The 26,881-nt window shown below is 45.1% G+C and overlaps 1 protein-coding gene across 2 annotated transcripts; it reads right to left on the bottom strand.

Annotated features, from left to right (window-relative positions):
• Positions 1 to 1,203: 1,203 nt before the first annotated feature.
• Positions 1,204 to 25,868, bottom strand: rnf130 (ring finger protein 130). Of its 2 annotated transcripts, XM_084469393.1 has the most exons (10): positions 25,715 to 25,868; positions 24,678 to 25,160; positions 17,622 to 17,813; positions 14,397 to 14,647; positions 12,955 to 13,026; positions 8,863 to 8,945; positions 6,510 to 6,606; positions 5,373 to 5,583; positions 4,078 to 4,208; positions 1,204 to 2,419 (listed from the first exon to the last, which is right to left on the bottom strand). In XM_084469393.1, exons 2-9 carry the CDS (start codon positions 24,949 to 24,951, stop codon positions 4,084 to 4,086), a joined length of 1,305 nt encoding a protein of 434 aa, XP_084325519.1. In that variant the 5' UTR covers positions 24,952 to 25,160; positions 25,715 to 25,868; the 3' UTR covers positions 1,204 to 2,419; positions 4,078 to 4,083. The 2 variants fall into 2 exon arrangements, with proteins under 2 accessions (XP_084325519.1, XP_084325520.1); XM_084469394.1 differs by lacking the exon at positions 4,078 to 4,208.
• Positions 25,869 to 26,881: the final 1,013 nt, after the last annotated feature.

Here is a 26,881-nt window from a genome sequence, read left to right as displayed (position 1 = left end):
CGATCCGTCATCACAGAGAAATGTCAAGCCAACCCACGTGTTATACATGACTTCCGGACGCTGTTTTTCACAATAACATTTTCGTAAGTGAATGTCAAGTTTTATTTTGTTTTATTTGTTATGTTTTATTTGTTCGTAGTCAGGAGTTTCGATAGGTGGTTTCAAACGTGTTGATATCGCCCTACATTGTAAAAAAATATTTTATTCTACATCTCAGCCTCCTCCTACACTTTTCAAGAATTGCAATAAGATGAACATTTTGATTTGCATTTTTTTCCCCGAAACCACTTCAGAGTCTAAAGTGATAGGTCATTCACTAACCTGGGTAGGCCTATACAATGATTTAGTTAACGGAATGTCTATAAGCTTTATTTAAAACAAAATGCATTGAATGAGTTATACTGAAGTTTGTAAGGTAGACTTCGTATAGTGTATTAAAACATGACTAGATAAGATGCTTTTATTTTGTAGATAAGTTCCGGTGTGGGTGGTGTGGGTAACTTGATGCTGGCCGCCGTCGCTTCTCTGTTGTTGTTCCTTGGTTCGCCTTAAACCACACCTCCTCCCCTCGTGTCTGATCAACCTCTCACATGACATCCAGCTAAAATATATGATTGGCCGAAACCTGTAGGGAAGGACATTCTATTTGGGCTGATTGACCAATCACATGGCGCGAAACATTTCACAGCAAGAATGTAAGATTAAATTATCATATATGGGGCATTGACCGTGGATTCAATAATAATAATAAATTCGTTTCTTGCCTGTCTGTCTGCTTCTTGCATTACCTACCATTCCATTGTTAGCGCTGATCGTAGGTTGTATTAACTTATAAAATAAAAAAAAACCTGATCATCTGAGAAATGTTGTGCTAAAGTGCATATTACCTTATTATATTAGGCACTCGTTTTCATATTTACTCCTTATTAATCTACATTAATTACATTAAGTACTGTATTTTTATTCTTATGTTTAATTGTCGAGATGTTTTCACTAATATCTGGCACAATCATTTCTGGGGGATTGATGTAGATCTCTTCATCTTTATCTGTACATCCTAATAAGGAACAGATTTAGTAGCAGTGGCCAACCCCATTGTTGTAACATTTGGCTAACACAGTGTAGCGGATGACAAATGGTTGATGGAGGTTGACACAGTTGTTGAATGCAGCAAGTAAGGGCAAAAATGGACAAAAGGCAAGATTCGTTGCTCCATAGGCAGTAACGACATGTTTAATGCGGAGGCAGGACTGCATATGTAACACAGTGACCCAAACCCAAGTGCCCTGCTATTCACCACCACGGTACAATGTATCAGATACAAAGACTAGAACACAAAGGAAAAGAAACAAAAAACAATCTCTTTCTGCTGACAAGACTGAGAAAACGTAAATTAAATCTGTGTTTTTTCATAGGCCATTTAAAAGCTATATCGCCGTGTATATAGATTGTACAGTATATATACGTTATATACTAGGTCCCCTGTTGAGGGCTTCAGATAATTTCACGCAGAGGGTATTTCATAAGCTTTTTGTATACACATTTATCGTCTCGTAGCACTAGAGAAACAGTAGGGTTGTGTTCGTTTGCTACAGGATTATAACACTGTTTGCAAACACTGGTTTTTGTCCATGAAATGACTTCCATATCCAGTGCTTCCTCTTTCACTGTCTTTATTTGTTGTGGAGGCTGTCGGTGTGTTGCCATTCAGAAATGGCCTCTTCACTGGTCTTCACGGGGTCATCATCGCTGCGGTCATCATCGCTGGGACAGAGAGAAAGCTGGTCCACGATGGCAGACCGTGGGCGTCCATCGCACAGGAAAACCAACACAGAGAGAGAGAGAGAGAGGGCCAAATAGGGAAGCTGAGGGAATCAGTGACGTGATTTAGCAGATAATATATATATAGATATATATATACATATATATACACATATATATATGTATCCAAGAGAGACGTATCTCTTTTTAAGAGAAATATAAGAAAACATGAAAGAAGGATTATTCTTTTGCAGACCCCATTATGGTGGTCATCCCCCCACCGCTTCACTCCAACCTTCGGGCGTATCCACACAGCGACGGTACGCTCCGCAGCAGAAGAGCCAGACGAGTCTTTGATGTGAACGTTCAGAAGACATTGTCCAACGCGACGCCCCCTGCCCACCTCCCTCCACATGCCACAAACACCCCTGCGCTCCAAAGAAGGTCCTTCAGCAGGGAGGGAGGCGGGAAAGAGGGGAGGGGGGTGGGGGGGGGAGAGAGGGAGGAGGGGGGAGGAGGAGGGGGGTCGGCCATCTTGGAGGCGCTGCTCATGACTTGTTGTCGTCGTAGAGGTCGTGGGGCGCTTGGTTGTCGGGCAGCTCCACCTCACACACGATGCTCCGGGGAGACCCCGAGCTCCGGTTGAAGAAGTGGCCGCCTGGAGGTGAGGGAGGACAACGGGTTTAAAGGGGTAGTTCAGGATTTTGGACATCAGATCTCATTTCCAAGTGAGCCAGTGTGTTATTTATCATTGGAGACCGTTTTCAACACTTTTCATTCAGTCCTTCTAGTTGCAGAAATCGCTGGTGCTAGGCTAGCGCAAGTCGAGGGGAACTGCTAGCCTGCCAATGAAAACAGTTTTACCCACTCCAAAGTACACCCGATGCAAACCAATTATAATGCCCGACTATCGATGTAAATGTCTGTGTTGATAGAATAATATTTGAAATAAAACAATCCTTGTATCGCAATGATCACATTACATTTTGGGGGACTACTTTCTCAGCAGCGGCGGAATTTCACTTTGCTCCGGTGTAGCAACCAATTCACTACAGCAGAAGGTAAACAGAGAAGCGCACTCCAGGTAATATCAGTCCGCCGCTGCCGTAGCTTGCTTCCAACTACAGGGATTATAAACTAAATGCAATGCAAGGGTAAGTTTATTTCTAACACTATTCTATCAACACAGACATTTACATCGATAGTCGGGAATTATAATTCGTTTGCATCGGGTATACTTTGGAGTGGGTAAAACTGTTTTTATTGGCAGGCTAGCAGTTCCCCTCGACTTGCTCTAGCCTAGCCCCAGCGATTTCTGCAACTAGAAGGACTGAATGAAAAGTGTTGAAAACGGTCTCCAATGATAAATAACACACTGGCTCACTTGGAAATGAGACCCGATGTCCAAAATCCTGAACCACCCCTTTAATCTCTCTCTCTCTCTAGCTTACTGACTCTCTCATATTGTGTCTCTCTCTCTCGCTGGTTCTTTCCCTCTTGCAGCCCCTCTCTCGATATTTTGCACTCTTTCCTCAGACAGACAGACAGACAGACAGACACACACCTTTAAAAATATTCAATAGCAAGATTCAATACAATTCAAGTAATTGATGTACTTCAGTAGTTCTCCCCAAAACAACGTCTATTCAACATTCAAAAAGTCTGGGCAGCACCTGTTTTGACCTAAAAACACGTTGAATGGATAGAAAACGAGAAAGAAAGGAAGAAGAAAGGAAAGGTAGAATCACTCAAAGAGGAGCAACAGAAGTGTTGAAGAGCCTAGTTTTCCTGTGTTATTCCAGTGGAAGAAATGCTCTTACCTCCCCTCTGCTGAGTCATTTGGTGTCATTACGATAAGTCATCTAGCAACAACAACTACGACGACGAAAAGGTCTTGGGATTTTTGCAGAACCGAACAGAATACACTTGATGGCATTGAGTATTCAAAGAGTAAAAATAACCCCTTTCTCCCGTTTAATCAAGACTGAAGATGCGTGAGAGTGTCCTCATTAAAATTAATGACCTTATGGCCACAAAGCACAGTCAGTAAGAATCCCAGCCGGCTTATATTTTCCTACAAGAAACCCCACTTAATTCTCATTCTGTATTTTTTACTGCAAGTTGTTGGAATTATTTTTTCGGTTGGAATTAACCGACTCCACTTACCGTCCTTTAAGCTGTGAACAAGTTAAGTGTTGGGAACAAGGACGAACAAGTAAATAAAAGAAACCACAATGTTAGGAAAAATGTGGAGCTTTGACGACATTTCAAAAAGGTCAATCTTGAGGGCGGAACCCATGGCGGAGGATGACCTACAGTAGTTCAGAGGTCAGAGGGTGGCATCGCTTCTCCATCCAGCCCCCTGAACAGCACTGCAGCCTTCATGATGATGAAGCAGAGCACCAGGACACACAGAAGACCGAAGATGAGGACCACAACCCAAAGCTCTGCCAAATCAAGGACAGGGATCAGGAGTTAGAGTGAGAGAGAAAGACTGCCCCCAACCCTCCGAGGAACCACAGCAAGACCCAAAGAGAGACCAGAACGGTCTTACGCCGGCCCAGAGGCACAGAAGAGGAGACGAAGAGGATGAGGAGCGGTAAACGAGAGAGAGAGCGAGAGCACATGAGAAGCAAGAACTGGGAATGGCCGGGGGATTGAGAGAGTTGCCACACATGAGATAAGAGATTCTTGAGCTTTGAAGATAGAGTCCTGGATATGACTGATCAATTGGATGAAGCGACTGAAGGAAAAACAAGCATGGATAGAATGCAATGGAGGTCAGGACAACATGAAACAGACATTGACGCAAAATGATTTTTTTTGCGGCTCTCACTCGTTCCCTCTCAAACAAGTGTTTGCTGATTTAATTTAACCAAGGATAATACACCAGAAGTGTAACCGGCAGTGCTTGCACACTCCCTCCGTGATCTCTCCTACGCTTGGGTCCACCCCACCTCCGTATCCTGTTTCAACTTCAAGTGTGGGCTATTATGGTGAGTGAGAAATCCAACTCTCTCTGGAAACCCTAAGAACTGGCATCAGAATCACATTTACCATTGCGTGTGTGTGTCTCAGATTTCTTCTTCAGAGTCAAATAATCCCAAATAAGAGGCTGGTCAGGGCTCTGCTGAGAAGGCTGATTAGGTATTCTGGTGGCTGTTCACCACTAGAAGGGGCTGGTAGGATTAGCGAAGCGGATCCAAAATGTCCTCTTGTAGCTTGTACTCAAGTTCACTCAAGCACAGCCACTCTGGCTCAATGGATGTCTTTGTTGTAATGGCGGCTTCATTGAGACGACTGTGGTATATCTAGATAAGATCTATCTCAAACTATATATTGGAAGAAGAGAGAGCAGAACGACAGCAAGATTTTGTAAATAAACCTCTAAAAACACCCCGCCCTTCCTGTTTGCTCGCCGCCCATGTTCTCCGCCACTGAGAAGTGTCGCGTTCACTTTCCTGGAATGCACCTATGACCATTTCCGCGAATGCATCGGAAACACACAAACAGAAGGAGTGAAAACAAAAGCCACAAAAGGAGACGCAGAAAGGCGACCGACCGCCATCAGAGATCCATACATGGCACGGTCAACACCGGCCTAGACTTACTGGTGACGGCAATGTTGATTTCCCCGGTGTGAGGGGTGAGTTCTCCGTCCGAGGGGACCCCCTGCGGGCCCCCGGAGGGCCTCAGGGGCTCCATGCTGATGGAGGCTTCGTTGGAGAGGTCCACCAGAGCCATCCTCTGACTGCCAGACGTCTGGCTGCGTCCTATCCTCTCCATGCCGAAGGCCGCGTTGTCCACGCAGGGCAGGTTGGTCTGACGGGGGGAGACACACAGGCCTCAGCTCAGCTGCTTTTAGGATTGTTTACGGTGGCTTCGTTGGGGAAAATAAAATATTTTGGGATAGATCTAGGATTAGCGACTTCTTTCTTTGATTTGTTTAGTTCAATGAGTGATCTAGCATTTTGCCGCCCCGTTTTTTTGTTGTAATTAAGAGTATTTTACCTGCATTTGACAGTAAACTATTTTTTTTTCCCTCGAGCCTTGAACCACTGAACCAACATAACAGAAAAACAAACTATTTCAATTAATCACTATCTAATTCTTTATTTGGTTTAAATGATCTTAGTCAAGCCAACTAGAATGGGACTCCGTAATGACACAGCTGTTTGTTGTAAGTATCTGTATCTGTGTAAGTATCTGTCCTGAATTAGTATTTATTTTTATATCTGTATTTGCCAATACTAAATCAGGATCATATGCCCTAGCTCAATGCACAACAGAAACAAACACAATCAGGTCCAGCAGTCTTCACTTTGAAACACTCCCTGCTTTCTTTGCCACTTTATGGATACATTATCTTTTGCTAGTTTGAACTTGAAACTAAAACTAAAAACTATCCCAAACAGAAAACCCTTTGTGTACAGAAAATTGGTGGTTGTCCTAGGGTTAGTGCCATTGTGAATAATACATGAAAATCACATTGACTATATGGGGTCCCTAGTGCCATGAGTGACTGGGCGTGGGCAGCAGGCAGAGATGGTTGCTTCTTTGCACAATGCAGGGGAAAAGATAGATCTCTAACGTCAAAGGTTAAGCTTGATATTATGGCATGTAAGAAACTTTACTACACACTAATGATTAGCTGACACTTAAATACCATTGTCAAAAACCATCATCACAGAAACATCGAAACAAGCAGGAGAAGAATGTGTGTGTTTGTGATGTGTGTGGGCACTCACCATGATCCCCAGGGCTTTGAGGATGTTGAGTTTACACATGGGGCACGTACAGTGCTCGTTGAGCCAGGGGTCCACACACATCTTGTGGAAGACATGCCTGGGACAGACACAGGTAGGGAGAGCGAGGGAGTGAGGGGGAGAGTCAGAGGGGGAGGTGACGGGCAGAGTGAGGGGAAGGCAGAGAGAAAGAGAGTGAGAGGTCGGGGGGGGGGGCAAGGGGGAGAGAGAAAATGAGAGAGAGAGGGGGTGAGGGGCAGAGAGGGAGAGAGAAGGGGGGTTGCAGAGGGAGAAAGGGAGAAAGTGAGTGTAAGAGGGGGGCGAAGAAATAGTAAGGTAGAGGGGTTAGAGAGAAAGGGAGGAGAGAGGGGTGATTGGCGGATGGTATAAAAAGAGAAGAGGTGGGAGAGAGAGGTAAAGGAATAGGATGGAGAGACGGGGTCGGGGTGAGAGAAGGCAATGATGGTGAAAGAAGAGAAAACATTTTTATTTATAGAGAGAAGCTTCCTGGTCAAATACAGTTGTCTCTCTCCCTTGTCTACAGTGCGGTCGTCATACTGCTGATTATTTTAACCAGTTACATTAGAACCTGGCGAAAAACTAGCAGGACTGCAGCGTCCCACAAGGGGCCGCCAGAGCACAACTAGGGGTTGGGCCTTAAACGGGGAAATTCAGGATCGGACCAAAATATGTAATATACTCTGATAATATATATCTACATTCAATATTCTCTAATAATGACTATAATAATGAGTATATAGTTCAAAAATACTATTGAATTTAGATAGTCAAATTTCCCTTCTAATGTTATTTTATTGATAACATTATAATAACCAATATATAACATTGGTATTTACTTTAGTATTGTGCTAAGACATAATCACCAGGGGGCGCTTGTGGCTCAAAAAAGACTGGCTGGTGGTTGGTTGTGACGGGTTCATTCTGATGACCCTGTTCAGAGCTTTTTGACAATGAGCGGGGCAGTGGGCCAGCTGGAATGGATGATGCAACAAAAACATGCAGTGACGCATATCCACAACACACACACACACACACACACACACACACATTCAGGCACAGGCAAGTACACAGGCACACATTGAAGCAGACCCACAACAAATGCACACATAGGCATACACACACACACACACACACACACACACACACACACCTGTGTGTTCATGTGAGTGTGTGATTGCCTTTAAATGTGTTTTCGTGTGAACGTTACAGAGGCCCTTCTCCCAGCTCTCACCGCTCTCAGTCGTCACAGTTCACATCACAAGTGGTAATGACTCATCAAGCATCCATTTTAAAACAACACGGAGCACACACTTAAGCCAACGGACAAAGCTTAGTGTCCGAGCTTCTAGAACGCTTGAATCAATGTTGTGAACGTGAAAAGAGGCAGAAATGCCTTTGCTGTCTATGTTCACTGGCAATGTAGTTCTCAATCCTCCTTTAGCTATGGTTCCTGCTAACTCGTGTTTATTTAAAACAAGCATGGGTCATATCTTCAAATATTTACAGTTTATTTCATAGCCTTTAACAATGAGTCTGATTGTCTTTGCAAGTCCAGACATTTCATGTGCATTTTTTTTCTTTGGTAAGACACCTCCTCTGCAGTTATATGAGATCATATCAGGTCAACCCTTCAAAGTAAAAGTTAAGAACATGCACATTAGGACTTGGATTATGCCGACTGACTCTAACCAAAGGCACCAAATTGCTGAAATGAGCCGATATACACACAGAGAATAAACCCAGTGATGTGGTGAGCCCCATTTGACGCGGAGCAACCAGCTCATTCGGAGCAGTTGAGTTTCTAAACGACTTGGAGTTCATTACAGGACAAGGTCAGGGTTGTGGTACACTTTAAGGTTTTTCTGGCAGCCTGTTTGGATGAGCAGAAGTGCGATGACTCAAACCAGATTAAACACACTCTGCGATTTTATCGCAGTGGAAAAAAAGGTCTGCACGGAATGATCATGTACAGAAGCTCTCCCCTGAACGCTATCTTCACACCCATCCGCTTGACTCCCTTCCACATTTCTCTGCAATTGTCGACACACACATATGAGGACAATTTGTGATCACACCGAGTCTAAACCTGTATTTTATACCTAATCTTATATGCAAATATCAATGTCAAGAAAACTGGTTTTAACTCAACTAAACAATAAAGTAAGTGCATCTAAGGGTGTGCACGTGAACAAGGGTGTTGATATATAGACAGGAATACTTTTGCCTTAATGCAAGTTGAGGTTGGGATGCATTTGATTATACAGGGTCAAAGGTCGAGAGTGTCCAGAAAAGGCCACGTGGCCACGAGTACAGCTGCGGATTTACTGCTACTTACTTGCAAGGCAGGATTCGCACCACGTCATTGAGCTGGTAGCCCTCGATACACACTGCACAGTGGTTGAAGTCTGGGTCTATTTCCTGTAACACACACACACACACACACACACACACAGTAACAGGATGTTACAGATGCAGAAATGTTTTTGTTTTCTTACTATTCAACGGAAATATAAAAAAAAAAAGTGTGTGTGTTTGTGTACGTGTGTGTGTTGTACGGCTGGGGCTGACAGTCGGTGGTAACAGACTGTTCCTCCATATGTCTCCCATCAACCCTTTCCTGGCCTCAAACACCTGGCAGCCTCCTCCTCCTCCTCCACCGCAACACGCTGTCTGGAACCTTTCCAGAACCCATGAGGCCATCTTATCCTTTACATTAACCCCAGCTCCCATGTCATTCGGGAATAATACACTGATCTTTCAGAATTTCGCAGCAGTCAGCTGGCAAAACATCCGGGTCTGAATTTCCGATTTGTGCGTTGTTTTTGTGATTTTTGAATATCACAGAGCCGATGACTCCATGCTTTAAGTCTTGCATGTCAACAGCTTGTTCAGAAATGCCAGGAGGGGTTCGTCTAGGTGAGAGTTTACATCTTCGGTGAACTCTCTCCTTCCCTACCTGTCCTTCCAGTCCAGTCCTTCACCTCCTATACTTCACCTCTCTCCTTCCCCTCCTTTCCTTCCCCCTCTATATCCTCTGCCTCCTATCCTTCTCCTCCTGGCCCCTCCCCTCACGGCTCAAGCTGTTTCCAATCAATAATGGGCCGGAGATTTCACTTGTAAATCTGCTGATCTGGCCGTGCCTGTGTACTTTGAAATGTGGTCGAGATGACCGTGGCTTTGGACACTGCGGTGTTAATACCCCCCTCCGTGTGTTAGCAGAAGACAGTGAGACGTTCCCCATTCATCCACATTGTTAACAATGGACAGCAGCGCATAAATACATCACGACAGGCAGCGGGTCTGCCCGGGGCTCACAGCCAAGACCCGGCGAGCTCAGAGAGCTCTGAAATTGGCCAAGAATAAATGAGGGGGGACGAGCAGCGGGTGAAAAGAGAGTGATTAACAACAGGAGAGCCGACATGCGGAAACAAGACAGGGGCGGAATAGAGTGAGCAAAAGAGACACAGACAGACACGCACACACACAGAGACAGACAGACAGACAGACAGACAGACAGACAGACAGACAGACAGACAGACAGACAGACAGACAGACAGACAGAGAGAGAGAGAGATCAACCTAGAGAGATACATCCGAATGGGGGAGGCTGGTTGAATGACTTCATTCTGGTACAAAAATAATAAGAGTAAGTGAGAAGCCACAGAGAGGGAGAGGGAGTCAGAGGCAGAGAGAGGGAGATGACCCAAAGCAAGGCAGTGAGGAGGGGTAGTGGAGAATCAATGCTGAGTTATTTCTGGATGCTGGCTATCTGTCTCTCATGACAGAGGACAAACAGCTTCAGAGCCAAGGACATGCCATCGCGCAACCCCACCCCCCTGGCCCAGACACACACACACACACCACCAACCGCCCCCACCCACGGCGCCTGCACATGGGCCGATCAATAACCTCCACAAAGAGTGTCCCCACCCTTCTAGACCCACCCGAATCGAAATCCAGATGACTCCCACGATATTTCTTCACGAAAACTTGCGAAACAACTTCAGCTGAATCTTGCGCCCAGTTAAGAGAGGAATACCATCGTCATCTGGTGTTTCTAGATGTTGGAGATGTTGAAAGTCCAAAATTCTTAATGAGTTATCTTTATATTCAATTATATTCTAAACTATACTGTGCTGCGAGTCTATAGTAAAAGAAAAGGTATATGCTACGGGATTGTACATTACACGCAGGTTTAATGTGCATGTCCTTCTTATTAAACCTCCATTTTAATCACCTTAATGATCCAACAATCAATATGTTTACAGACTAAATGACATTAAAAAACGACAACATCTCAGATAATTCCTTGTGCGTTCTTCCTAAGACTTTCCAACTGTAACTGCCATTCCCCACACCCTATACAACATATACCCTCGACCACTAACACACGCAGTAGCCGGTGTCCGGCAGAAGATATCTTAGATTGCATGTTGGAGCTGACATGACGCTTCTTCGATCCTGCAGAAACATCGCAGACTGCAGTTTTTCGAGCATCATTCTCAGGGAATCTTCGTTTCTTACTTATTGACTTGATTTGTATTAGATTTCCTTTCCACACCCCCTAAGAAGCCCTTCAGGTCCGTCTGGCGCTCAGTGATGGATGGGTGTTGGCTGGCTGTGCAGAAGCTGCCAGCTGCCAGGCAATGGAGGTGGTACAGGGAATGACGTAAACTGACGTAGAACCTGACGTAGAACCTGACGTAGAACCTGCCGCACGCTGCAGAGAAACACACAACAACAACAACCTCTTCCTCTTGGCAGCCGCTGTTGAACAGACGCCGGCCATTTTGTCTGAGCCGGATCACTTAAAACGTGTACGGTTTAAACCGTCCAGCAGTTACAGGTTGTGAGTTTGAAAACAAAAACAAATTTTCAACCACCCATTGTGTACTTTTGTTTTGAATTTGATGCTTACGTAGTTGCACTCCGTAGTGTGGCTGCCTGGCTGTCAGTGTGACAGGAATAAGAACTGCCAAGGGCACAGGAAGTTGTGGTTCATGCCATGCCTCAGCTGTGAACATCTCAACTTCCTCCTCTCCCTCACACGCCACCACTCATCTTCCCCTTCCTCTTACTGCCCCCGACGCCAGCGCTCGCGGTGGACCACCTACACCACTCCTTCTCCCTCCTGCCATCTTCAATCTCCTCACTGTCTCTCTCTCTCCCGTCTCTTCCCCTCATTCCCAGCTCTCCCATTTTCACTGTACATAACTCTCCTCCTCCTATCTCCCCCCCCCCCCCCTCTCTCTCCTTCATCATCTCACTGTATCTCTCTCTCGTTTCTTCCCTCTCTCTCCAATATTGTCTCATTTTCCCTCTCTCTCCCTCTCTCTCCCTCACATGTTTTATTCATGGCAGGGGATGCGATGTGACCTTGCCCAGCGTCAGTTCAGGCCACAGAGCTGTCTCCCCCACAACACTAATGCTACACAACGTAGCCTAGCCTTGCCTAGCCTAGCCTACTGCCCACGCTAGCGTGGGCCGGACACGCATCGAGGATGTAGCAGTTGCGTTACAGATTGCAGTCTATTCACTGTGCACAAGTCAGTTCCCTTCAATGACTCATGAGCAGTTTGAATAAATTGACCTTAAACTCTATACTCCTCTTCAGAAACAACGGTGTACGTGTTCATTCATGCCACTAGATGGAGGGCGGGTGGGATTGGATATCAGGGCTATAAAAGTACACCAGGAAAGTATTCTGTTCAGCACAAAATGTCCACCCGCTCCCAGATGTCTTAGCGGGTCAAACAACTTCAACTGTTTTTTTACCCTCTTATGGGGGGGGGGGGCAAATATCAGGATTGATTAATGACACCTCTCCCACTCAGATGTATCTCTCAGTCTCATCTCCTTCATACTCTCTCTCTCTCTCTCTCTCTCTCTCTCTCTCTCTCTCTCTCTCTCTCTCTATCTCTCTCTCTCCCTCCCTCCTTGACCTTTGACTCTGAAGTGCGTCTGTTAAGGCACTGGCTGGAAGCTCTTGTCCCCGTTTGTCACTTTGATCACCTCATCCTGAGCCTTAAACCCCCCATGGCCTGCAGGCGAAGGCTGCTCGTACAGGCAGGAGACATTAGATGAATGGCGGCCAAACATTTCTCTGTATCGCCTAGTCGGGTCTGATTAATCCTCCCCCCTCTACGACGTTACTGCCAGCGTGTCCTTGAGGCCAGTGTTTAGTTTCTTCGGTCTGGTGTGAGTGTATCTGCGTGTGCTCGCTGAGTCTGCATTATGATAGCGACAAATAAGGACCTTTTGCCTGACTCAAAATATTTTTTTCTGTGGGGTTAAGCCCGCTAAATGGTGCTTTCATGTGAATTTTTTTTACGTTTCCTTTCATGTATACGTTTCTATGCTATTCTGTTTATATGCTGGAGAGTAGACGCTGATGTTATTCCTTAATAGAACCAAACGCACACTTTACCTTATCTCCTTTCTTCACCGTCCTTGTGGTCAGCTTCCCAATGGCTTTCTTGGCTGCATCGCCAAGACGGCGCTGAGGCAAGAAGAGAAGAGAGAGAAAAGAGGAGAGCAAGCAGACAGAAGAAAGTGAAAGTGAAAAAGAAAGTGTGTGAGTGGGAGATTGAGAGAGAGAGAGAGAAAAAAAATAGTTAAAAGGATAATAATAAAAAGGAAGGTAAAAGAAAAAGTGAAGACATAGAGAAGGGGTCAAGGAGAGGAAAGGAATAAGAGGGAGTCAAGAGTGAGGCAAAAGGGATTGAGGAAGAAGAGAGACAAGGAATTGAGTAGCACAGAAAGACAAGAGAGGAGAGAGGAGAGAGGAGGCAGGAGACAGATGTAGTGAATAGAGGGCAGGCTGAAGTAGAAGTGCCTTTATTCTGATAAAGTTCTTGCTAAACTATTGGAACCGTCCTCCTCAATTAATCAAAGTGATTTTCTTTCAGCGGGTCGTCTTTCATGGAGGGCATGCTCTCAGAATTTAAGACTAAGGGATAATCTTATCCTTCGCTGGCCAGAGTTAGGCTACTGTCCAATATACTGTCCATTTAGCAGACTCCGTATTGACTGGTTTTACGTTCAGAGCATGAGAGTCCACTGTGGAGAAACACTGTTTGATGTCATTAATGGATCACCAGTTTACTGTTAGTAACTGACTGTTAGTGACTGACTGTTAGTAACTGACTGTTAGTCACTGACTGTTAGCAACAGGAGTTAGCGACAGGTTGACAGACCACGAGCTAGTGGCTGTTCATACAGCTGTTGCTCAAAAAGCTTTGGAGCCGTTGAGGTAGATAACGCTGGAACAGATATAATCACTGGACGTTTTTTTTATTAAGCCTCTGGAGCAATTGACATACAATTTTAATAGGGGCTTTTCTCATTGTCCCTGTAGCCATGACAGGCAGACGGTGAGGGGGGAGGGTGGACAGTGACTAAGCTCTAACCAAAATCCTAAATCCTTTTTTCCATAACAGGGTTCTGCACTGCATTCACTTGACCATCTTTCCTTGAGCAGAAATTCATTATCATGATGATGATTTTTATGAGAACGACAACTTAATACTTTAGCAAGATTATCTAGATGTTCCAAACATGGATTTTTAAAGGTTTCACAATTTTTCAACTAAATATTCTCCAAAAATAAAGAACCCGCTTTCAACTTTAAAACGAGGAAATTAATAATTAACAGCCCCTGTATGATTAGAATGTCTTATCTTATTATCCTATTTAAAAAATTGACTGTTAACTCGGGCGCTAAGACATTTGCACAGACCACATATATATATATATACATTGTCACAGATCTGGGGGAATGGACAGCCGGCAAGGCCGGTATCTCTTTGCGTGATTCTCCGGTAGGCAGAGCGAGTTGGTAGTGCCTCAGTGTTAGTGTACGCGGGTTACCTGGCTGCGGTCCCGGGCATTGGTGTAGCGAATCTTCTGAATGAAGTAGAAGATGAGCCAGGCTGACGAGATGATCATCAGGACGATGAAGGAAATGGAGACGAACACCAGGGAGCCACGGTTGATGTTCTTGGTGGGCCCGCGTTGGCCCACCACCACGCTCACCAGCACCGTCAGGTTGCGCTCCAGGTGGGACAGGATCTCTCTACCGTACGCCTCGGTGATCATGACCGCCACGGTGTCGCCAGTGCCTGCATGGGTAGAGGTCGGGTTGGTTTGGTGGGAAGCACTGGTGGAACTCTATGTATTAAACTAAAACGCAATGGAGACACATTTTCAATTTAGTAATCTTCCACCTGCATTGCACATTGGCCAATGAAAATAGGTCCTCTATCGCACCAGTCAGGACTGATGCTGCCTTCACGTGCTGTGGAAAAGATGATCCTTTCCATTTGTGAACTGGAAATTACAAGTGCGTTGTGTTCAAGTGCTTTTGTTGTCGTAGTGAAATGAAACATGGCGGACCCACAGATTCTGTTACTGTTGAAAAGGTCAAAGTTTATCTCATCTCGGCACCTCGTGTATTAAAATATTCTACTCTCTGAGATATTTATTTTCAAATCCTGCATACATTCATCTTATCTATATACGATTGTGATCATAAAACAAAACAATACAAACCCATGTGCATGTTATGTCATGCACTGCTTTCCAGAGATGTCACAACAAACACAGCTGAATGGTCATGGAGGCCTACTCTGTTGCCATAGTTCCTGCATTGGTTTTTGGTTTTGCTGTCTCTCGTGGGCACAGCCTGGTTATTATTGTTTATATCATGCTCAGTGATCTGATCAAACAACCCGGTGGCACACTGGCTTAGTGGCTCCAACTACACCAACCTAAAGGTTCTGAGTTCAATCCCTAAATGCCCCCAGCCTAATCTGAAAGCCTTGTTGAGCAAGTTGGACCTTACTACTCCTTACAACATGTACCCAAATTGGTTGCTTTAGATAAAATTTGCTAAATGTGCTAAATGAAATCTGTCTGGTATTGTATGGTTCAGTTAAGGTTGAATCATGAATAACCATTAACAGTGTTCAATGGCTTGTGTTTACTTGCTGTTAGTTCATCATGTCCATACATTATAATGCAGCACATTCTCAAATGCTGCCCCTCACTTGTTTATCCCCTTCAGGCCTTGTTGGCACTATTGGAAATGTTCTTGTGATGAATTCCACAATGCCATCAGAGAATGGACTTTTAAATTGCTCTGACGGCTCCCTCTCAGCCTCCGCGCATTTTCATTTCAATGTGAAGCTTAATTAAACTGCACCCTGGTGTCACAGCTGGAGAGGTTGGAATATTCTGTCTCTAAAATAATTGGCCAGGTGGACGCCATCCCTAACACACACACACACACACACACACACACACACACACACAACTAGAGAAACACAAAATGACACACACACACACACACCTCTCAGTGCCACTAACAGTTTTTTTTTTTTTTTTTCTAGGTCAGTCAATTGGCCGTGGAGGAAGGGGTCAGTCAGTCAGAACCACCAGCCAGCGGGCAATAATCATTAGTTTATGGACCGGGCTCCGCCGTCAACAGGCTGAGCACACATCGAGCACGGCCCAGGGGTAAGGGCCGTGACTCAGGGTGACTTACGCACCCAGTCAGACATTTGCCACCTGTGGACGAGAGAAGAGCAGTGTGTGTGGAGGGGAGGGAGCGAGAGGGGGAGGGAGGGAGGGAGAAGAGGAGAGAGGGAGAGGGAGAGAGACACACACAGACAGACAGAGACAGACAGAGGGGGGTGAGAGAGAAAGAGAGGGAGTTGAGTAAGGGTGGGAAAGACTGAGAGGGGGAGAGAGAGAGAAAGGAGGGAGATAGAGATACAGAGAGAGGGGGAAAGAGAGAGAGAAAGGAGGGAGATAGAGATACAGAGAGAGGGGGAGAGAGAGAGAAAGGAGGGAGATAGAGATACAGAGAGAGGGGGAAAGAGAGAGAGAAAGGAGGGAGATAGAGATACAGAGAGAGGGGGAAAGAGAGAGAGAAAGGAGGGAGATAGAGATACAGAGAGAGGGGGAGAGAGAGAGAAAGGAGGGAGATAGAGATACAGAGAGAGGGGGAAAGAGAGAGAGAGAGAGAGATGCACAAGGAGTTAAACGCCTCGTCTCCTGGGCAGGTTTGCACCTCTAGACACAAGGGACTCATACGATCACATCTTCAGTTCCCTTAGTTCTCTTTCCAACTGCGTAACCTGTGTTGAGATAGGGGATTCGTTATTACACCACCACAGTATTGCTACGCTGCTATAAATTTCACTTCCAGTTTTGACGTCGGGACATTTCTGGGCGGTCGTCACTATTGTAATCTGGTCGAACACGGGGCACTCTATGTACTCTAGCCAGCCACTAAACTATGGCAAATAAACCTATTTAAGTCATAAAAACTCAATGCAATCCTGCGATGGTTGTATTTGGACTATTTCCTTATATAGCCTATCTCGAAAAACATTATCAACATAATATAAAATATATCTTTAAGATGTCGGAAAATGATGTGATTTTGGTAAGCTTGGTGAATACTTGTTTGCAACCGTGTCGTACACACGCAGACCCACATAGTGGTGATGTTTTCAACACAAAGCGTCCAGTGCACAGAATCACTTAACCCGTTAAGTTTTGCACTGCTAATGTTTTCACACACAGTCAATGCTGTTACTTTGCATATTTTCATGGACCACAAACCACAAAATGTCATGAAGCTGCATGTCATAATCTTGTTCTTATTTGTACTTGGGAAAAAAGCCAAGGTCTGGTTGAAGTTATTGTTATCACATACACACACACACACACACACGCACGCACGCACGCACACACGCACGCACGGTTGAGGGCGGGGCTCAGAACGCTCCAGCGCGGTTCTGATGAGTATTCCTCAGCTCTGTGCTATATTTAGACTCATCGATGCTGTTGGAACACAGGTAATGACTCAGACAGCCCTACCTCTGTTTCTGCTCACACCTCTTTCCCTCCTCCTCCTCCTCCTCTTTCTCTGTGATGTCATCTTACAGACCATTGACTTTGTGCTTTCTACATCACAATGCCATGCAATGACACACACACACACACACACACACACACACACACACACACACACACACACACACACACACACACACACAGCAGCAAGGAAGCGGTGTGGAGTCGTACCGTCGTGGCCCATCTTGACGGTCTTTTCGGTGGAGTTGTTGTAGACGAGCACGGCGGAGGCGTTGTAGGAAGCGGCCTTCAGGATCTTCTCCTTGAAGGTGCAGTTCCCGCGCTGCAGCAGGGCCACCCAGTGCCCTGTGCGTGGCGGCACCACGAAGCGCGTGTGGGGGTCACAGCCCTGGCGGTCCACCACTGGGAGAGGAAGAGAGAGAGACACACGTGGAATAATGTCCCTGACCGTATATCCGAAGCGAGATACAATGTCAGGATGAGAACAGTCATACGTGTACATTCAGGGTTGGAGTCACTACGTGCAAAGGGTTGTGGTGCACAACCTAGTTTCATATCACAACCGGAGAGAGCAGAGGTCAGAGCCGTAGGAATCCCATCTTCAAGGTTAGTAGGTAAGGCTGGCCGGTATTATCACGATACGTCATGTGCTTATGACGCTTATGACGTAAACTGGTAGACACAAGACAGGTACAAACAAGTAGCTGTGTGCACATCCCCCCTACTGGCCAGGTGCCGGACAAATGAAGTGATCTAGAATGAAATAAATCTAATGTCCGCAGCACTGCTCCGTTGGCCTGAAGAAGACCCAATAGGGTCGAAACGTTGCTGTGGATTTTTTATTAAATTAATATGAGAGCTTAAGCAGTGCTGTGGACATTATTTCATTCAGAGATACAAGGCAGGGGCCGTAGAGCTGGTCTCTGGGCGGGATCACGATATGCACGACAGGATATTTCACACAGCCATTTCTTTAACCTCACAATCAATCTCATGATCAACGGAGGTAATGTTTCTCATCAGAATACATATATCAATATACATCTGTAGTGTGTGTGTGTGTGTGTGTGTGTGTGTGTGTGTGTGTGTGTGTGTGTGTGTGTGTAAAGGAAGTAAAGGCTATGTGACAAAAATGGCCGAAAATGGGGATGCAAAATCTCACTCATAAAAAACACTTCCTGTGTTCTCATCAAAAAGAGAGAACAGGTGATAAGTCTCTGTCAAGAAACACACACACACACACACACACACACACACACACACGTTGGTTAATGTGTTCCTAGGAGCCACTTTTACCATCATAGATCCAGACTTGTAGATCTACCAGCATAAATCGGTAGATCTACCAGCCCAACACTGTATATCGACCAGCATAGCTCAGTACATTTACCATCAAAAGATATATAGATTTACCGGCATAGATCTGTAGATCGACCAGCAAAATCTACCCTCTGCCCGTATAGACAATCCAGAGCTCCTCCGGGTCTGATAAATGCTTGCTCGTGTCAGTTACAGGCCAATGGGAACACAACAATTAGTGGGCCATTAAGAACCACAGAGGAAAAATATTTATGTCTGAATCTATTATGTCTACACGGCCTCTATAAGTAAATGGGCAAGGAGGACTCGAGAATAGAATAAAGTAAACGGTTTAATTTGATCATCACTGTAAGGAATTTTTACTTAAATCGGTCTCGACATAGAGAACGGTGCCATGTTATAATTTTCAGCCTGGAGGCCTTTGAAGCTCTGTGTCATAACTCAATATAGAGAGAAGATAGAGAGAAACTAGAGAGAAAAAGACCATCTCTGGGAAAGGGAAACATTTGAGGACGAGGCCCCAGTTTCAGAGCAACAAGGTCTGCAGTGTCCTTGGAAGCATCTGGTACAGTGTGTGTGTGTGTGTGTGTGTGTGTGTGTGTGTGTGTGTGTGTGTGTGTGTGTGTGTGTGTGTGTAATGTGAATGTGACTTTGAACCAATCACATCATCAGAGAACCCAAGCTTTGACTTTGCGCAGGAACTTGTGTGTCCTGCTCGTGATTCCATTCACTGCTCGTAGGATGTAGGTCCTACTGCCACTACTGGCATCGGCCGGAGCTCACCACAGTCTTTTGAATAGGTAAGAAGAGTAGGAGGACAGCCTGGAGTGGATGTTAAGTTAATTAGTGGTTATACTAATACATATAATAATAACATATTAACCTAATACTCCATTTTATTAAAATCTTAAAGGGACACTCTGTAGGAATTTCTCCCATCTTGTGGTCATTTTGATTTCAAATGAATTATGCTCTCTAGCACCTTGCTTTTTCAAATGTGTGTTGCAACCTGGTTGCAACTACAGTAGGCAGTATGTGCCAAGAAGGTATGACAACATGACCCGTTTTTTGAATTTGCTGGTCACGTTGCATTTTAATTCCCTTTTTCACTTTTTTCACATTTAGCCTTAGCTAGTACCACCTAGTGCTTTATGTCCCTGTCTCAAGTTATGGTTTTTCGTAGTCCGGAATGACATGGAAGCCTGCTTAGGACCTACCCGTTCAATGTAAATACAGATAAGAAATTATTCGCTCAGGAGGATAAGTCTGATTATTGGCAGAGGTCATTTTACACCAATGAGGACATATTTATGAATGAAGACATTGATTTTAGCTAACACATTACTTAAAATGCGACACAGTCAGTGCGTTTACATGACACTGAAGAAAGTCAAATTATTGGGTTAGTCCAACTATGATTGGATTACTAAGATGCATGTATACACCTTAGTTGAGCTAAAATCAAATCGAATTGGGTTTCTCATAGTGGAATTAAGACCCCTAGATAATTCGATTCATAGTCGAGTTAAGCGTGCATGTACGGAATGGGATTGGATTATGCGTTGAATTGCGTTCTGCGCATGCTCGAGATCTTTTCCCGGGGCCATGAGCCGGAAGTAGAAAGAGACGATAGTCGTGTTGTTGTCGCCGTCGGAATACGAGAAACGCCGATTTATTTAAAAAGGTGGCGTAGAAGATGGAGGAAGCCGGTGAATGTAGTTACCCCCACAATAAGAATTGTGTCCTGGCCATGGGAGTGCGCATTCATTAAATGTGGAAGCACACAGACACTACGCTTCGATTTCACCCAAGGCTGAATTAAAAGTACATGTTTTTCTAAATGTGGGTCATCAATGAGGTTGTAAAGTAGTAACTTCGGGCACATCTGTCAAAATAAATGTTTTTTTCTCCCGACGTGTTTACGATCTTTCCTATTCCTTGCGATGGGGCGGGGAATGCCGTATACGGACGGGCGGCGGAGGGGCTGCTCCAGCGGGAGAAAGATGTTATCAGTAGACAGCTGTCAACTCACTTCGGATAGGCGATTTATTTAAAAAGCTGGAACAGAAGATGGAGGAAGCCGGTGTCGTTCCAATGTAGTTACCCCTATAAGGAGTGTATCATCATCAACATGCATTCAGTACACACTACGCTTCGATTTCACCCAAGGCTGAATTAAAAGTACATGTTTTTCTAAATGTTGCTCATCAACAAGGTTGTAAAGTAGTAACTACGATCTTTATTCGTTCATTGCGCCGCGGCCGAACTGACGGGGGTATTCTCTGATATTCTGAATCTTACAGACTGTGTGGGTTCTCCGACTCTCTGGTACTTCCACAACAAGTAAAGACTCCTAGTGGTGGTTATCACGCCCATGGTGAGAAGGAATTAGGGGAAAGGAACTTTGGCTTTGACTCTCTGAAGTCCAGATTGAAACGCGACATGGAGGAGAAAGCGATGTTTTCAGCAGACAGCTGTCAGTTCACTTCGGGTCCATATCATTTCTCAGACGCTCCAATGTTCCGACCTCGTATGCGGCCGGCAGAGCCAGCTCCTCCGGTTGGAGTCGGCATACGACCGAGAGGTCAGAACAATGGAGCGTCGGAGAAATGATATGGACCCGAAGTGAACTGACAGCTGTCTACTGAAAACATCTTTCTCGAATGCAGGCGCCTGAGTTTGTTGTTGCTGGTGACGTAAAGAGGTCAACCGGTGGCTCTATTACCACTAGTTGAAATGGGTACAGCGCCACCTATCGTACCAGGGCATGACACGCTTCGGCCAATGAATCGATTTACTCGCAGCCATGTATACTCTGACAATTGCACTTGTCCAATTGCAGAGCATAGTCGAACTATGGCTTTAATCGGATTAAGCTGTGCATGTAAACGTACTGAGAGTCCCTTTAATACAAGTAACCCGCTCCGCATCAAAACAGGAAACATCATGACTATTGGCCCTTTTCCACCGACAGTACCAGCTCAACTCGCCTCGCCTTTGCCCGCCTTTTCTTGCGTTTCGATCACCAAAATAAGGTACCTGGTCCCTGGTACTTTTTTAGTCTCACCTCCGTCAAGGTTCAAGAGAGCTGATCTGATACTTTTGTGTGACGTAAACAGGCTGCTGGCCACTGATTGGCCAGAGAGAGACGCCACTGGACAAGTCATGATGAGTGTGACGTCCGAGCCTGACACCCGACACCCGGCATCTTTAAATACTAGCGTCAGTGTTCAGTCAACAATAGTGATTGATTATTGAACATGGCAGGATCAGCGTGCAAGAACACGCCGTGGCCCGTGACAGAGGTGGAGACGCTCCTGTGTGCAGCCCTGTAGCCCTGATAAGTACGTCACTGCAGTTTCACACATGCGTGCTATGACGACCCGCCCACGTTGAAGAGGTACTTTATTCTAGATGGAAACATGACGTGCCTGGAACCAAACCAAGTCGTGCCGTGCTAAGTCGTGGCGAGTTGAGCTGGTACCGTCGGTGGAAAAGAGGCATAAATGGTTAAAAAGAAAACACAATATTACCTCTCTAAACTTTGAACTGAATGTGCAATAAATCCAAAGCACTAACTGCATTGAAAGCTGCGATTACTAGAACTAATGCAGTTAATCCCCTTTGAGTATAGGCCAGTATTGAGTCCACAAAACAGTTATTGAGGTTATTGTTATTGAGGTGTTATTGAGTTATTATACAAAATAATGCAGAAACAACAACAACAGTTGAAGGCCAGAATAATGAAATCCAATGAGTAATTCAAAGTATCATTTCAACGAGGGGAGTGGGCTGCTGATACCGTACCCGTTGTGGTGCTGTGGTCTGTAGGGCAGAACCAGAGTGAGTCTTTCTAGTGGTTAGAACAGAGAGGTTGAGTGGGGAGCCGGTCTCCACACAGGTCAGGCTGCTACCTCGGGCCAAAGAGAGAAGCCCCAAACTAGGCCACAGCCTCTGAATAAGGTCTGTTATGTCTCTGTTGACCACAACACATAACAACACACAAGCCTATGGAATGGAAACTTTCATGATTGGTAAATACCATGTCAAATAAATGTTGTACAGTTTAAAAAAAACCAACCCGTAGGCTATTCTTTGAGTCCAAAAGTCTAGTGTTTGTCTCATTGCTGTTTGTTGTAGCCTACTTTCTTTAGGGTTTGTGATTGGTTTGAATATTTTTTTTTTCCGTAAATGAACACGGAAAATGGTTTTGGGGTTGGGGTGGAGTCGGTCTAGAGCCGAGCTCTGATTCGATAGGGGTGGACACAGTGAGCTGATGTGGAGCAGATCAACAGACCCATGAGGTAAAGGAAAGTTTCCATTTTACAAATTCCTTTGTTATATATCCACAGTCACCTCTATTCACGGACAAAGTGTGTGCAATTGTGTTCCCACTATATTTTCCACCAATCATTTTTCATCACCAATGTTTTTTTTCACAATTTCTCTAAAAATAGATTTTGCCTCTGAATCAAGTACTCTTCTTGATTCAGAGACACACAATGCATTATGTGATCTCTTCTTGTCACTATTAAATGCCACAACAAGGCAACTCGGCCAATCAGATGCTCCTCTTGCATGTTTCCATTCAGAAGATGATGAGATGCGACTAGAGAGGTTGAGTGGGTGACATTAAACCCAACGCAGAGATGATGGTGAGGTGGTAGGAAGACTTTTCATGTCATGTTCAATCTCAGGTCAGAGCTCAACTGATTGGGGGCCATATGCATTAAATGTACATTTTATGGAAATAATATTATTTAATAATATTATTTAATAATAAACAGATATTATGTTCACAGTAGGAGGTAATAAACATACACACTACAATTATAATTCAAAGCCATAAATATATTGATTATTTTCACCAGCCCATAATATAATTGACCTAATTACATTGTGGTTTTACCAATGTTTCCATAGCCAAATAGCTTGGTTGTGACTATTAATAACCTAAGCCATCCTTTCATGTAGTTAAAACATCATCATGCAGTCTTCATGAATGTCGGGTTAAGCCATCATCGTAAGCTTTAAACCAGTAAGATATTATATGATCTGTTAAACCACCAATCCGTTTTAAGCACCACTTTGTGTTAAAAGAACATATCATTTCTGGACTTTGGTAACCATTGGTAACCCTGTGAAACAACAAAGACTTGCTCTGCTGCATATCGTTTTAGATAATTTCATTAGTTTTGATTTCACATGGATGATAGGCATATCAATATGAACTGTATATGTTTTTCAACTAGCCAAGCGGAACACATGATTACCATGTTGAAAAACCTTCATGAACATAAAGACGATGTTACAGAACGTTGTAAAACATACAGGCTGGGTTCCAGGACCATGAAAACATTGTAGAACAAAAAAGACACATTCAATAATGTTCTGGAACATAAAGGCTGTGTTCCAGAATGGTGTTTGAACGACCTCAGTGTCTGCATGCTCTGATGTCGACCCGGTACCTGTCCCTCTTCACAGCGAACCCTTGACATCTTGACAACACAATAGACTCCAGACACAATAACCTCTACACATCCACCCTACACCTCTCTAATTCAGCACTAACCACAGCAGTCTGTCTGACACTGTGACTGTGTGTGTGTGTGTGTGTGTGTGTGTGTGTGTGTGTGTGTGTGTGTGTGTGCGTGTGCGTGCTTGAGTTTGAGATACAGCTGCACTGACCTTAATCCATATCTCCAAATAAAAAAAGATATATCACGTTCATAAGCTGGCATGATATCTAGCCTATAAAGTAGCCTAATGTGGAAAAACTATAAAAGTGCCTGTCTGTGCATGAATGCTCACAGAGAGAGAGTGGGGGGGGGGGGGGGGGGCATTGCTATAAGGGGGAAATGACACTTTGCAAGCACCATGCGCACAGCCCTGCCATCATTCAGCCCCACACTGCCATGGCTACATTGGAACTGACAGGGAACTTACCTCCATGGTAATGCGCAGGCGCGATCACCGTGCCTTTCGTGTCGCTCTTCGGCGAGTTCTGGCCGTACGTGCCGTCGTCGTTGCTCATCATCTGGACGGGGTTGCCCTTAGAGTCCAACACGGTGGCGTTGACCGTGGCGCTCACGTGATCGTCCTTGTTGAGGGCCTTGTCGGCACGGATGGAGAGCGCGCGGGGGGGCAAGACGAGGAGGAGGAGCACGAGGACGGCGGCGAGACAGCGGCACGGCGTGGCGGCCGTCCAGCTCTGGGACATCTTCGGGCCGTCTAGGTGCGCGCTCCCGCGTAGTACATCCAACCGGTCGGTCAGAAAACGAGCTCCGCGCAGTAATTAGGATTCACCCTGACAGTCATCGAGGACGCGTGTCATTCCCTGTGCGCGTGACGACGCCTCATGCACACCATGCTGTCCTCTTCATGTCGTGTCCTTTAAACCCTCCCGACGCGTGGCAACCGCTACACGGCCTACAAAATAAACAACAACAAATTATCACGCAAATAATTCACGTAATATCACGTAAAAGGACCAAACTGCAATAATTGCCATCGATATATATGAGACCATTTTAATTTGTACTAAAAAATGTTTATTATTAAATGCTACTACAGCAATGAGAGGTGGGAGATGCAGCGTCTCTGCAGCAACATCTGTAGAACAATAAGCGTTATGAAGGGACTGGGCTGACAACACAGAGGATTTCACCACAGACCTCCTAGCCCCACATCATGTCCATAACAGACAACGACTGTTTAGGCCGACATGCAGCCCTTGGCCTATAAGTTTATATCGAACCACAAGACAGTATACAAATCCGATGTTTAGATGTCATTCTCAAATGTGACGTTGACAGATGTTTTTTTTTTCCCTTGTGGTTTTTTTTGCCACAAGTGAGCGCTGCTGCCTCTGCTTTGTTTCACAGGAGAGGAAAAAAAAAGGATCTACACGGTAGAGACAAACGACCGCTTTCTGTCGTCCTCCGAGGACGACAATATAACACCGAACGGATCGCGCAGCCTACCTTCTTCATGCAGTCGAAGACTCCGACGTGTGTCGAGGTATTAGTGCAGCTTTCATTTCAGTAGCTCGTGGCCTTTCGAGAGAACCGCTGCTGGCGGGGAGGTAGAGAGGCTCAAGCCTGTGGAGTCTCTCTCTCTCTCTCTCTCTCTCTCTCTCTCTCTCTCTCTCTCTCTCTCGCTCTCTCTCTCTCTCTCTCTCTCTCTCTCTCTCTCTCTCTCTCTCTCTCTCGGTGGCGACGCAGAGCGCAGGCGCAACGGCTCGACGCGGAGCCCAGGCTTGCGCACTGAAAAGTGGGGAGACGGCGCGTCGTCAGCAGCGCGTGTACAGTCATGTTTGTTGTGATGGTGTGAGGGATGCTGGCCGGGTTCGCGATAGCCGCTCGGGACATTTTTCGCCATCCACTTATTTACTCTCGATCTTTCCTCTTGCCAATCTGCTCCTTTCTCCCCTCTACCATTTTTTTTCGTTTCTCAATATGGTGTTGTGACTCTGTATGCTCTATATTAATACCTAGTTGAATCCACACTCCGAGTTATATTTACTGCAAAATTATTATTAAGTACGTCAACGATGCTCCATTATAGTGGTGACTAGGTCATGTCTAGATTAGTCTGTCCAGTGGATGAAATAATCTGTAAGTGTGTGGTTGTGTGTGTGTGTGTGTGTGTGTGTGTGTGTGTGTGTGTGTGTGTGTGTGTGTGTGTGCGTGCGTGCGCGCATGTGTGCAAGTGTGTGTGTTTTATATTTTTTATGTGTTTATGTGACTGAATACACGTCTGATCTGTAGAAGGAGAGTAATAGCAATAGCCATATACATCCCTTTAAACACATTCAATATTATTATTACTTCAAGTGAGTGCAAGTGACTGGTAACCTTGGTTATTACAGGCCTGAAGTTGTCATTAAGTTGTATGAGATAAAGGATAAAACAATAGGCCAGTTAAAAAGCAAAGTGAGAGCTAGTCACTTTGCCGTCGTGATAACAAAGTTAGCTACATTTTACTTTGTTTAATAACGTGAACACACCTGCCACGGTGGTGGGACTCCGCAAGCAGCATCTGGTGCCTGGCGTCCACAGGTCAAAGGTCGTAGCATGTTTTTCTCTGACAAGCACAGGCAGCAGCAGCAGCCATCAGACCTTGGAGTGAGAGGATGATATGAAACGTAT

This window comes from Micromesistius poutassou (assembly GCF_964030765.1).
Source record: "Micromesistius poutassou genome assembly, chromosome: 6".
Classification (NCBI taxonomy): Eukaryota; Metazoa; Chordata; class Actinopteri; order Gadiformes; family Gadidae; genus Micromesistius; species Micromesistius poutassou.
This window is presented reverse-complemented; position numbering and strand designations above follow the sequence as displayed.